This window comes from Mus musculus, chromosome 10 (genome assembly GCF_000001635.26).
Source record: "Mus musculus strain C57BL/6J chromosome 10, GRCm38.p6 C57BL/6J".
Taxonomy (NCBI): Eukaryota; Metazoa; Chordata; class Mammalia; order Rodentia; family Muridae; genus Mus; species Mus musculus.
Genome location: NC_000076.6, coordinates 105,186,739 through 105,200,716, shown reverse-complemented (window position 1 = coordinate 105,200,716; position 13,978 = coordinate 105,186,739). Strand labels below are relative to the sequence as shown.

The 13,978-nt window shown below is 38.1% G+C and overlaps 1 protein-coding gene across 2 annotated transcripts in view; it reads left to right on the top strand.

Annotated features, from left to right (window-relative positions):
- Tmtc2 (transmembrane and tetratricopeptide repeat containing 2) overlaps nucleotides 1-13,054 on the top strand; it is a 386,817-nt gene extending 373,763 nt beyond the window's left edge. The window contains exons 12-13 of one of the 2 annotated variants that reach the window (XR_380404.3): nucleotides 936-1,088; nucleotides 10,443-13,054. Coding sequence is in view for 1 of the 2 variants with exons in the window: in NM_177368.4 (NP_796342.2) it covers nucleotides 10,443-10,622 (180 nt within the window). In the remaining variant the exon portion in view is untranslated. The remainder of the gene's footprint in view (nucleotides 1-935; nucleotides 1,089-10,442) is intronic. The other variant, NM_177368.4, reaches the window with a different exon arrangement.
- The last annotated feature ends 924 nt before the right edge of the window (nucleotides 13,055-13,978 follow it).

Here is a 13,978-nt window from a genome sequence, read left to right as displayed (position 1 = left end):
ATACATATATATATGTATATATACATATATACATATATATCTTCCTACATGCTTGAGGTAAATAGCAGGATACACTAAAATGAACAAATTCCACATCTATTTTAAAATAAAAGCTTTTTGCCTGTTACTTATCTAGTGTGTAGCTGAGTACATGACCTATAGGTGCACAATAAATGCATTTCAAATTAAACTGACCCAGGTTTAGAATTGACCATTGCTTAGCCAGTTTCTTCAGCTGGCCCATACAGAATTTCAGCAAGCATTCATTGAGTGTTTCCTTCGTATGCCAGCGTCTACCTCGAGCAGTTTAAAGACAATTGAAATCAACTCAATGAGGTTTTCACCCTCCAGTGAAGAAGACAGACGTGTGTAACAAGCAGCTATGATTCATTGTGGTAAATGTTGCAGTTAATGTATGCAGGCAGTGCCATGGGAACACTGGAAGTCAGCAGTGAATAGAGATGGCTGTCCACTCTGGCTTTGTATTGTTTGCTTTAGTGAATAGTTTGTCTGAGAGAAAGGAAGAAGGGCATTGTTAGAAGAGTCCTTTATGGGAGGAATAGATGTTTTAAGGAGCACATGACAGAAACAGATGTCTAGGAAGTCCAGACAGAACAGGGAATATTCATTTTGAATGCCAGATTTTAAAAGACTGCTTATAACCAAGGCCGAAGGTTCTGGATACTTTCTTTTAGGCACCGCTTGAAATCTCCAAAAACACCATTCCCCACCCCTTTTATTAAAAGTGTGAATATTTAAGTGGGAGACATGCAGGAGTAGAGAGGACACTGAAGGTGAGAGAAGCACGGGAGGCTGTTGTTTAGAAAATGGACAGGATGCCAGCAGAAATTTAAGTACTTCAGAGGGGGAAAGAGCAAGATTATCCTCCTAAACCTCAATTATTTTTTCTTGTTATCTTTTAATGGATCTGAAAGGGGAGACATCAAGCAAGGCATCTGGACAAAGGCTATACGTAAAGTTTATCCTGCGGGCTGGCTGATTAGCAGATAGCATTGCTCTCCTGCTACAGTGACCTTGGATTACATGATCATACGGCTCTGATCGCTCAAGCATCCCACACATGGAAGGTGAACCTGTTTCAAGGAGGCTCCATTTTGTTTATGACAGATAATTCTTAACTTTTATATATATATATATATTTTTTTTTTTTGATTTCTGAGACAGGAACTCATTCTGTAGCTCAGGCTAACTTCAAATGTATTTACCTCACTCCGCCAAATGCTGTGTATATAGACTTCAGCCATCACTCCTGGACACACGTTTCTGTTGAGAAACACTACTAGTGGGACATGACAGTGTACAATTGTAATCTCAGCATTTGAAGGGCAGAAGCAAGAGATATGTGGTTTCAGCACCAGCCATCGCTACATAAGGAGTTCTAGGATGGTTTGGAACCTGCACAACACTGACTTAAAAAAAAAATCTTGATTCCTACGTAACATTTTGCAAAGGTGTGTAGTGTCATTCATCCCTCCCTGTATCTTCTCCTCTACTTTGTTTTCCCACAAGACCCAGTTTAACCCTTCCTAATCTATTATTTCCATTTAATCCTATAAGTGTTTGCTCTCTCTCTCTCTCTCTCTCTCTCTCTCTCTCTCTCTCTCTCTCTCTCTCTCTCTCTCTCTCTCTCTTGCACTCTACTCCACTCCATGACTCCTTACTACTTTCTCCATCTCCCTGGGTATTATTCCAAATAAAACATACACATCTGTAGATTCAACGCTAATAATATCCTCAGATGAGAGAAAACATGAAGTGTTTGTCTTACTGGGTCTAGGTTACCTCACCCAGAATGATGTGTTCCAGCCTCATCCATTTACCTGTGAATTTTATAAATTCCTTGAAGAGCTGGATAATAAAATCCCATTGTAGGAAGCATACTACATTTTCATTGTCTGTTGTTTGATGGAAAGCTGGGTTGTTTTCATTTCATAGCTTATTGTAAATAGAGCAGAAATGACCCTGGATAACAAAGTATCTCCATGGTAGCACATAGAGTTCTTTGGGTATATTACCAAAGATGGTATATTGCCAATGATATTGGTTACCTTCCAAAACTAGACAGAAGACCCTATGCTGAATATGTTACATATCATTGTCACGAAATATGGAGAGATTCAGCTGGTACTCACTGGAAAGCTTCATCCATACTAGCTAGCTTTGATGGGTCAGGAATGTGCTTGCATGTGATCAGTCTTCTCCAGCCACAAACTCTGAGAACTACAATAATTGTTTTTGTTAAAGTTGTATTAGTTGTTATTGTAGCCATTGTAGTTGCCTGAAAAAATAGGCCTACTTGTGCAATAGTGACATAAACAACATGGGAATAACCCACCACTTTCTGACGCAATTTTGAGCTCACTCCACAAAATGAAACATATACCTGGCATCTTTGTTGAGTCATGAACTATATCTAGACAGGTCATAGACCCTACAGTAGAGTATGCCTTTAGTTTCCTAATTGTAAGCACTATTAAATCAACTCCTAATGATTATTTGTACCCCAAAAATACACATATTTCATGCCTTCACAAAAAAACACAATACAACAAAACAAAAAACAAACTATTTGGAGTATCATGGTGATTCCCACAGATTCCCACAATGAATCAAGATGCAGAGTATAAGAGACTGTGAACTGCTCAATGCTTAATGAAATATCTGTTACAACTCATCCCAAGGCTCAAAAGTCATTACAGAATATGTGATAAAAAGACGATAAAATCCAGAGGTGGGTGATTACAATGAAATATTGGTTTTCAGATATATTAGTGCAGTTTCACATGTGGGCTTACACTCACAGCAGTTGTGATAACATTTATAATAAGACCTGTGAGGGTTCAAACTAGGCATGAATCCCAGCACAGATAGTGGAAGTCAGCACAAAGTTCTTCCTCTAGCTAAGGAAGTATTGACAATTGATACAATTGATAGCTTTTGAGAGAGGAAGATCCAGGGTTTTTTGTTTGTTTGGTTGGTTGTTTTTGTTTGTTTGTTTTTTTAAGTATAACTCCTTTCTTTTAAGTTTTAACTCTTTTTTTTAATTAGATGTTTTCTTCATTTACATTTCAAGTGCTATCCCCTTTCCTAGTTTCCTCTCTGAGAATCCCTGTACCTTCCCTCCTCCCCCTGCTCTCCAACCCACCTACTCCCACTTCCTGGCCCTGGCATTTCCCTGGACTGGGGCACAGAATCTTCAAAAGACCAAGGGCCTCTCCTCCCATTGATGGCCGACTAGGCCATCCTCTGCTACATATATAGCTAGAGACAGGAGCTCTGGGGGTACTAGTTAGTTCATATTGTTGTTCCCCCTATAGGAACAACTTCAGCTCCTTCAATACTTTCTCTAGCTCCTTAATTGGGGATAGATCACACTTCCAGAGAAGGCCACACATCCAAGATTATATGGGAAGCACAAATTGGAGTCAACAAATTAAAATAAAGAAAGAATAGAAAGTTGTGTAGGTCTGAAAAAGGAGAAGGGTCTGGAAGGAGTTAAGAAAGGGGGATATAAATATAATCAAAACACTTTGTACATAAATTTCAAAGAAGAAATTTTAAAATGAGGTAAAAATGATGGCATGAGAGAAGAAAATTGGTAGCGGAAGAAGAGGCAGAAATGCAGAGTGGTCAGAAAAGTCTAGTTTTTAGGCTTGGGAACCATCAGAGAACCCTTGATTCCTCCTCCTATGTACTTAAGTACCTCAGATTCAATTGTTTGGTTTTTGTAACTTAACCTTAAAAATCTCTCTTAAATCTTTTCTGTTTAGGCTGAGTCTTAGATTTGTGAGGGCCCATGTTCTTACTTTTCAGATATTTCCATGTGCCTGAAAACTCTCAACAAACTCACTTTATCTACAGATAGATCTGAATATATATGTTACTGAAGGTACATTGTAAAAAGATCATAAATGAAAATGTTACTTCTCCAGTAATCAGTGAAATTAAGCACAGACTAAGCTATAACAGTCAGCTTATTATAAATAAGTTAGAACGTGCTGACTATTATTAAGGCTATGGTATATGGACTGACTATAATATGTTGATGACATCCTAAGATCTGGCAAAGCCAGTGCTCCTCTGTGATGCAGCAACTCCACTCCTAGAGGCCATTCCATAACTATGTGTGTAGAGATACACAGGACAGCAACAAGTGGTCGTATTTAAAAGAGTTCTGATTCCTGCCAGGAAGAAATTGAAGTAATGCAGAGCAGTACAAGTGAGGAGACAACCTCAGATGCTAACCAATCAAAACGATATACGGATGGGCAAAACTGGCAAGCTTCAGGTACACGCATGGCAAAATGGCATTTCATGTTGGATGATGAGTGGCTGGGCTATACAACATACAAAAGGTTTGCATTTACTTTGCATGCACACACAGAAATGGATACAATGTGCCCTTGGATGAGAACTGTCCATTTCAAGATAGTGCTTCTGTTTTGAAGGTGTTCAAGAATAAAGCACTGATGTAGCCAGGGCCTTCAGTTGTGTTAAGAAGGTTCCATTAATTAGATGTGGGTTCATGGTATTTTTCTGCCACTCACTATCTGGTCAGTTAGCTATTTTTTTAATGTCAGAGTAATTGTATAATGTAGAAGTTTTCTTAAGGGATTAAGAATTAAAAACATGAAAGAGAAAAAAAAAATATAGGTGTAAGGGTCTCCCTTGTTTCTCTGGCCTTTTTTTTTTTTTTTTTTTTTTTTGGAGTTGTTGCTAGCATCAAACTCAAAGCTGCACATAGGCTAGGCAAACAAGTCTATTGTTGACCTACACCACCAACTTCCCAGGGAAAAGATTTAAGAAATATTTTTAAAGGTCCATTTACACAAACTTAACAATTAGATATGATGTGTTTGAATATATAGGAGGCAGGGATCAAAGCTGCTATATCTAGGATTGTGGTTTGGGGTTAGACTGTTATGCACACCAGTTGGGCAAAACAGGACTAACAATAACTGCAAGACTGAAGATTATAGTATATCTGGTATTATTTCAGTTCACATTATGCTTTTCTGTAAGATGTATATTAAAATCACTAGTATGTTCTTTCCAATATTGTTTCTTAAACTGTTTATGCCAGTAATTTTTTAACATAATGGCACAGTCATTTTTCATGTTAATTTTGATGAGTAAGCAATTTCAGCCAAATACATTTGAATGGCACCACGTAGCCCTCATTCAGTTATTTGATAACTTTTTTTCTTTTTTCTTTTTTCTTTTTAATAAGATATTTCTTCATTTACATTTCAAGTGCTATCCCCTTTCTTGGTTTCCTCTCTGAAAGTCCCCTATACTCCCCCCTCCCCGCCCTGCTCCCCACCCACCCACTCCCACTTCCTGGCCCTGGCATTCCCCTGTACTGGGGCATATAATCTTTGCAAACCAAGGGCCTCTCCTCCCATTGATGGCCGACTAGGCCATCCTCTGCTACATATGCAGCTAGAGACACAAGCTCTGGGAGCTACTGGTTAGTTCATATTGTTGTTCCACCTATAGGGTTGCAGATCTTTTCAGCTCCTTGGGTACTTTCTCTAGCTCCTTCATTAGGGGCCCTGTGTTCCATCCAATAGCTGACTCTGAGCATCCACTTCTGTGTTTGCCAGGCACTGGCATAGCCTCACAAGAGGTAACTATTTTTAAAAATGGTGAGTATCCACTAATAATCTTTAACTATGTAAATTTATTCATTTGAAAATTATATTCAGAAGGAAAGTTGAAGGTGAGGCTCTTGGAAACATTCCTCTGGTACACGGTATATGAGTTAGGAGGAGACCGTTCGCCTGGCAGGCTTTCTCTTTCAAATGGTATCTGGTTCCCACAACAGTAAATATCCCACTCTATAAATAGTTTCAGCAACATGAGCAGATTCTTTGGAAAGGAATCAATAAAACAGATTGGAAATAAAGGCATTTATTAGGTAGAAATATCGGTTACTATATTCTATTTTCATCTTCCCATAGTTGCTTCAGTACGAGAGGAGTAGCCACAGGGTCTAATGGAATATATACCACGTAGTGTTTTTCTTCCTCTGGAACTTCCAAGGACTCTCCAGACTTCTATATTTTAGCCCTGTCCCCAAAAGAATCCAAAAATTCCCAAGTCTGTATCCATTCACAAACCACTATTTTTCCTTTAGAAGTTTCTTTCCAACATTATGGGATGTGACAGAAAAAGTCAACTCATGTTCCCAAAGAACGTTTAAGTTTTTGAGCTTGGACTCCACGAAGACCTCCACAATCTTGCTGCCATTGCTCTAACCTACCCCAGTAGATATCCATCATTTTAATTTCCTCCTCCAACATAAGAGAATCAAGCCAAAGACCACAGTAAAATAACAAGGCACAACTCTCCAGAGACTTGAGAAAGACGTCACATGCTGCCTCCACATGGCTGCTAGTTATCCCAATTGATGTAACACATCTGTCATCTTCAAGGAAACAATCGATGTCTGGTCCACTGTTATAGCCTGCAAAGAAGGAGGTGGTCTCATTTTGTTGGTATTTAACCAGGAGCCCTGTGTTACAGGGCTGTAAGCTGCTGCCTGCCATGGATAACACATTGAAATTTTCATCGGCTGTCTTCAATAAAGACCATGTGTGTATGAGGGAAGACACTGGTGCTTGTCTTTATGTGTCTCATCCCAACCCATGGGTTGCAGATGGCAGAGAGCAAAGCCACCAGTACATAATAGGACAGACTTCCACCCTAAATTCTTGCATCCACTTCCATAGCTAAAGAGCCTTGCAGGCTGTTTAGACACCCATCACACGCTGTCTCCACAGCCTTTTTTTCTGTCTCCTAGCATTTAATCATTTACAGCTCTGTTAATAAAATTTCATCTGGACACTTACTGTCTTAAGTAATTATATGACCAAAAGGAGAGTTCTACTTTACAAGAGGATAGATAATATGATCTGACACAGTCTGTTCTACAGGCTCTACCTAGTCTAAGCAATTTCTTTGTAAAAGCTGTAAGATGATAGCATCTTTGATCTAGAAGCGACCTTGACAACAGCCCTTCTAGTATTTTTGTGGGAATAAAAAGAACCTGAGGACCTAGTTAACATTCACATTCTGACTCCATGAGTGGGGCCTGAAATTCTCCTCTCCTGCCCTGCATTGAGGTGCTGCCAGGAGTATTTTTTGAACTTAGATGTGTGGCTAGAAGGCCAGAAGTTCTCAGGACAGTGGCCATATATTAATCCTCACAGCCACTGCTCTGGTAGGTGTACGTGACAGGCTTTGGAAAATAAACCATGTCTGTTAATATATGGTTTTTTTAACAAAGACTTAAACATTTATTTATGTGCAAGTCAGTGTTGATGCTTTGAAAGCGGGTACTTAAGGTGCCAATATCCATTACTTCAGTGACGTTTTAGCAGAACCCTTTGTACATTTCATTGTTTGCCATTATCTCAGAGAAGCTATAGGGTGTTGGAAGCAGTATACTATACAGATTTTTAAATTTCTAAAGTAATTTCCCTAATAGAAATGGTATTTGCATTCATTACAAAATGTTATAATGATAAATAAATATGTAACCACTTAAAGTATCGATGTTCTTAAATATGCATATACCTAGTTTTACACATTTTTTATTCTTTACGGAAAACAGTTAACAAATAGGAATGAATTTCCTTGAGGTCAAATTTGTGACAAAATTATAACCAGCATCTAGAAATCATCCACAAACAAATGTAACTTCCTTTGTATGTTTTCTTACAATAATACTAAATACTAATATTTTATTTAGCAACTGGTGATAGGAAGGACAGAAAAGCCTTGGGCTCTAGTTTAGAGAAACAATAATACAGTAATGTGTGTAACTTGGTTGATGTCCTTCCCCACCCAGTTTTTATTTCTGCCCGTGAGAGGAACAACCTGGAAAAGATTAGAAAGTTAGCACAGGCCCAAGCAGTCCAGAAGGCCTGGTGCATGTTGTTGAACACACTTGGAAGGAGATTTTGGTTCGCAGTTTTGAAGTGATAAGGCAAAGTAGGGAGAGAAAGGGAAAAGGCAATATGATTTCATTCTCAGAAAATCTTTTTAGTAACTAGATGAAGCAAATTCTTCTGTCATCAAACTTGGACAAGGAATTGCAATCCCAAGACAACACCCAACCTGCCCAGATATACATTTCTTCTTTGTGGTACTGCTGCCATGTGAACCTAGGCCATTTGAATGCTTAATCTGTGAGTGTCTTGATAAGCTTTGTCTATTGCAGTTTGATGCATATACACTATAGGTAGAGGCATATTAGTAACACAGTAATTGAGGAAATAAAGGCTGTCCCACAGAGCCATCTGGTTTCTCTCAGCCCAGTTCCTGGGCTTCTCCTACTTCTGGTTAACAAGGAATGGCTGCCAACAGTGATTCTCCTTCCCATATTTAGCATCTCTAGTAGTTGAGGCTCTGAATACATGTATACCAAAGTTTAGGAGCTGTGTTAGTGACAGTCATGCTAAGAACTGTGATGAGTCATAATTCAGAAATATGTTCAGGCATCAGAGGAGCTCCAGGTAATATTGGTGGTGTGATAGCAGAATTCCTGTAGACGATGATGTAGGCGGTGTTAATTTGGTTTCCAGTGTAGCACTTGACATTGCCATACAATTTAGAGCTGGGTAGATTTGAATTAGTGTTTAAAGTTAGAAACTTACCATCTGTATTTTTTTTCTTCATAAGTATTAAGTCATTCTAGCCAAAAGATTAGTGAAAAGTCAGGCAAAGCTTATATTTGTGATATAATTTGAAGGAAAATAAGAATGTAGAAAAGCTTGAAAAGAATGGCTAGCAGTTTAGAATTTAAGAGAATTTTGATGTGTATTCAGAGATATTCTCTAGCCACTGAACTAAAAATTATGAAAATTACCAAGAAGCATTTAATAGAATAGAAAAAGCTGACCATGGCATTTGCAATGTCTAATTTGTGAAGGTATTCTGCCACATACTTCTCTAGGAACGTTCAGAAATTGGGATACAAGGCTCTTAGGCCATGTCACCAAGGTCAGGATGGTTAAGAACTCAAACCCAGATCTCTTAAGCTTGAAACTTGATCATGCTTTTCCTTTAGTTGGTTTTACATGATTCTACTCTTTGGCTCAGAAGTAATTGTTTTTACAGTAAACAGTAGGATCAATTGAATTCAGCTAAAAAAAATGCATGCATTTTAAAAATACCAAATCATAGAATGGTTTGACATTATCTTTGGTTTCTGTGTAGAGTGAAGGACAATTAATGGCAGATACTGTCTGCAAAAATGAATTCATAATCATAGCATATAAACAATGTTTATCTGATATATGTACTATGCATTTATGTAGCTGCCAAAAAGTTTGCTTCCTATTAACAAGAGCCTTCTAAGGATGGGACACAAACAGGGATGCAGTTTCTCTATTTGTAGAGAGAAAGCAAAATATTTTTCCCATCACAATAGACTTTCATGAACAGGTATCTGAGAATTTGGAGACAAAAATCCTCATAGTAATCTATGGTTACCATAATTTTTTAAAAAATCTTTCTGAATCTTTTACATGACAATTTTATATTTTACTTGCCACAGTGACTAAAATGGTGTATTATTTAGTTTTTCTTTTTTCATTCTTCCTTAAGTATTTTTCAACAAGTAGTATAAAATGGATTTATTGAAGTTACATTTTCCTGTGCCATATGTTTAATCTGGTTTGGTATTGTTTTCCTTGATATATTTATATAAACATTCAGCATTAGGAGAATCTAACCATTTTAAAATTTTAAACCTGTGGGTCTTGTCTTGCCAGGAAATATTTTAGTTTAGGTTTCAGAAAGATGTTAAATTTAAATTTAATTTTTTTTTCAGGGCTTCCATTCTGAAACCATTAGTAAATCCCATAGCCTAATGTTTATACACAGAAAGCCTAGAATATAGCTAAGAAGATAAAACATGGACATAGATAGCTTCACTTTGCACTCAGATTTCTCATTTTTGAAGTACATTTTTGTTCGTTGGCTTTACTCAGATAAACAAGGTTTCCATGCTATAAGTGTTTTCTGTTTTGTTGCATTGGGACTTGAACCTTGAGTTTCAGGCACGGCAGGTACACACTCTGTCACTAAGCTATACTTGTTTCTTCCCAAAAACAGGTTGTCTGGGATATCTAGTCTTCTAATGTATATATGCTTTTCCATTAAAGAAAATTAAAAAAAAAAAAAAACCCAAAAAACATTTCTTAACTGCCTATCCTAATCCTATTTAGAGTACATATCTACTGTTTGAAGATGGGCATACTTCCTGTCTCTATTTCTATAAATTGGTAAATTACTTCTATCAGATGCCTCTAAACATGGGAATCGTGCCTGAGAGGTTGAGGACGTTTGTCCTCCATGAAGGAGCTCTTGAAATGGCCTCTTTATCAATCACTTCCTCTCTCTTCTTCCAGTACCCTGCTGCTCTCATGAACCTAGGGGCCATTCTGCATCTCAATGGGCGACTGCAGAAGGCTGAGGCCAACTACCTGAGGGCCCTGCAACTCAAGCCAGATGATGTCATCACTCAGTCTAATCTCCGCAAGCTGTGGAACATCATGGAAAAGCAAGGTTTGAAGACCTCCAAGACCTGACACAGGAGAACTCCCCTCCTCCTCCTCCGCTTGTCAGAGCTGGCTTCATTAACAGACAGAACTTCCCAGGAGTGCTGTGATAAAAGCTCAAGGGCGACTTCAAGCCCAGGACAAAGGTCACTATGGTTACTGCCACTGCTGGGAGAATCCACTTTGCTATGGGCACAGCCCTTAACACCAAAAAGGGGAACATTGAGACCCTCTGGGAGGGTGTAAACTGTTACCCGTAGACTGTAAACCAGAGCACCTAAGAGGATTTCGGAGAGTTCCTAGAAAGTAGAGGGGTCTCATTTGCAGATGTCCACTTTGGAGGGAGAATTTGAAATTCTATTGTTTCTTAAACACTGTGAGAGGAAGTCAGAGAGCCCATCCAGCCACAGTGAACTCTTAAGGGGGTGATTAACACAAGTGTAAATCCTCAGTGAGCCACCGGTTGTCCTTATGCTGCTGCCTTCCCTCTTTGGGACAGCCTGCTTATTGATTGCTGAAGCTAATCCAACTTTGGTTTTAACAGCGTGTCGGGATCTGTCAGAATCTCCAGTTGTTTCTTGGCTCGTGCACATAAACATTTTATGGTTTGAATGTCCTAGGCTTCCTAAGTGTTTAGCATCATTTTTCTGTCATGTCTCAAAACGAACGTGTGGAGAAGAGCTAACCACTCGTAGAGGTGATACAAGAGGACTTAGAGTGGCCTTGGGTGTGTGTCACAAAGGCATTTTCATTTCGATATTGTCAGTATTGTCTCCCGTGTTGTTTAGTAGATCTCATTGTATTAATTTTTTTGAAATTATCTTCTATGATGTCTATCCATGGTTACTATACATGTTGTTCACTAAGGCTGAAAAAAAAATGGGGATATAAGTGTTCCAGTTCTCATAACTAATCATGACTATATATGACACAGTCCTCGGTGCTTCCTAGCCAGTGGTTGCTATAATAAGCCAATGCAGGGTAAGTACATAAGGATTGTTGCCAACGACTTTGTGTTTTGAAAAGAGCTGATATGAAATACCCATTGTGTCCTCGCATACCTAAACACCAGTGCGGATAAATCCTGGAGGGTTGTCTCATTTTGCTCTTCCTGAAAGATGTCAAAAATAAATTATTTTAAGATGCCATGGAGTAAACATCAGCCTGCATATATCTCCATCGTCTGCCAAATGCTTTTCTCAGTTAAAAGATATTTTCTCATAGAAAACTGAGCGTTTTCTTTCCTCACCTCCTATTAGCTATTTCAGTGATCATTTTATAAGTTAAAAGCTATAAATGAAACAAAGAAAAAAATTTTTTAACATTTTTGCCTTGTACTCAAACTTTACTACTAAAAATTAAATTCCCAGAATACCAGTCTATTAGCAACCTCTTTGTAGAGAAATTAACTATTCTGTACCCAACATATTTATTTATTTATTATCCAGCCATAGCAAAATAACAAAACAAGACAAAAAAGATTTGCTAAAACAGTTATTTGCTTTTTCTCCTTCCCTTCTATACTCCATGTATATATATATATGTATATGGTCAGTGATTCCATTAAAGGGAAGCTGGTCATGAAAAAAATTCTATGTTTTCTCCCTATATTATATATCATGTCATGTATCGAATACAGTGGATAAAGAACTTGAGGTAGTGTTCCAATGACATTAGTTTCTATGAGAGAACAGATGTAGTGAGAGTTTTAATGGGGTTTATGAGAAGGCCCTCTTTAAAGTGTATATTACTCTGTAAACATTTCACTCAAGGGCCAGAAGTTAAAGTATAACTAAATCGCTGTGTTGTCAGAATAATATTTAACATTAACAAGAACAAACCCATGGTCAAACCAAAAAATAGTGGGTTGAAGTATACATTTCATTTTCTAATGCATTGGCAATTCGGATGACAAAGAAATTTAATATAAAGCTGTAGAGATAAATTCAGTGTCTAACCTTTTTTTTTAATTTATTTAAATAGTTGTGGCATTCTAGTCTTTACATTTTATGTCTGTCTTATTACTGTTCCTTCTTTCTAACACTTGTTTTCTGTAGGTTCACTGAATGCACAATAGTCACATTTCACATGACTCAACTCCCAAGTGGTGTTAATCATTGGGCCTGTGTCATAAAATGCATGGATCTTTAATACCTACATGTCGCTGACACTTTTCACTACAGGGCTGGACTTAGTAACTGACCAACTCGGGGGGGGGAGGGGGCGCTGGGGTATTAGAACATGATCAAAATGTCTCTGCTCAGGGATTTATGGTGGATCATTGCAGACAGTGCTAAAAATGTAGAGCACAAGACAAGTTTACTAAATTAAAATTTTATTTTTTGAAAAACTGTTATTTGTATAAATTATCAAGATTTGTAGGCTTTCCTTTTGTAGAAATAATTGTTTGATGTGCCAGAGAATTTCAATTTTGTTTTGAACAATAAAGCATTGATAACAAATATGTTGTGTGGGGCCTTCTTTAGAACTTTTCTAGAACAACAGTGCTTAAACTCTGGCAACATTTTGTTTTGCATTGTATGAGAGTTCACTAGGTTGAGCTGAAACTTGTAGCCCTTCTCTCCCCTCAACCTCTGTCTTAGGGTTTCATTGCTACAAAGAGACACTATGACAACTCTTTGAAAGGAAAATATTTAATTCAGTCTGGTGTACAATTTCAGAGGTTTATCTATTAACATAATGTCTGGGATCATGGCAGTTTCCCAGCAGACATGGTGCTGGTGAAGTAGCTGAGAGTTCTACTGAAGAGTTCTACTTGAACTGAAGGCAGCAAGAGACTGTGTATCATACTGGGTGTATCTTGAGCATAGGAGACCTGAAAGCCTGCTTGTACAATGATACAAGTCCTCCAACAAGACCACACCTCCTAATAGTGCCACTATCTATCAGCTGAGCATTCAAACACAGGATGCTATAGAGTCCCGTATCTATTCAAACAACTACAATGTCCAAAGTGGCTTGCACCACCATGCTTATCTTTTAAAGGTTTTTGTTATATTTTAATTGCATGTATATTAGAGGGGCAATATGCATGTGACTTCAGGTACCTCTAGAGTCTACAGGTATTCTATTGCCTGGAGTTGTATTTAAAGACATTAGCCAACTCACACTACTGCTGAGACCCAAACTCACGTCCTTTGAAAGAGTAGTGTTACTTTTCTTTTGCTTTGATAAAACATTCTGACCACGGCAACTTAAGGAAGAGAGTGTTTATCTTGACTTCTGGTTCCATGGGAATAAACGTCACTGTGGTGAAGGAGATGGCAACAGGCAAGATGTATAATGGCAAGAAGAGGAAGCTTGAGAGTTCCCCTCTTAAACCACAAGCAAGACGCAGGGAGAGAGAGAATGCTAGAAATAGCGAA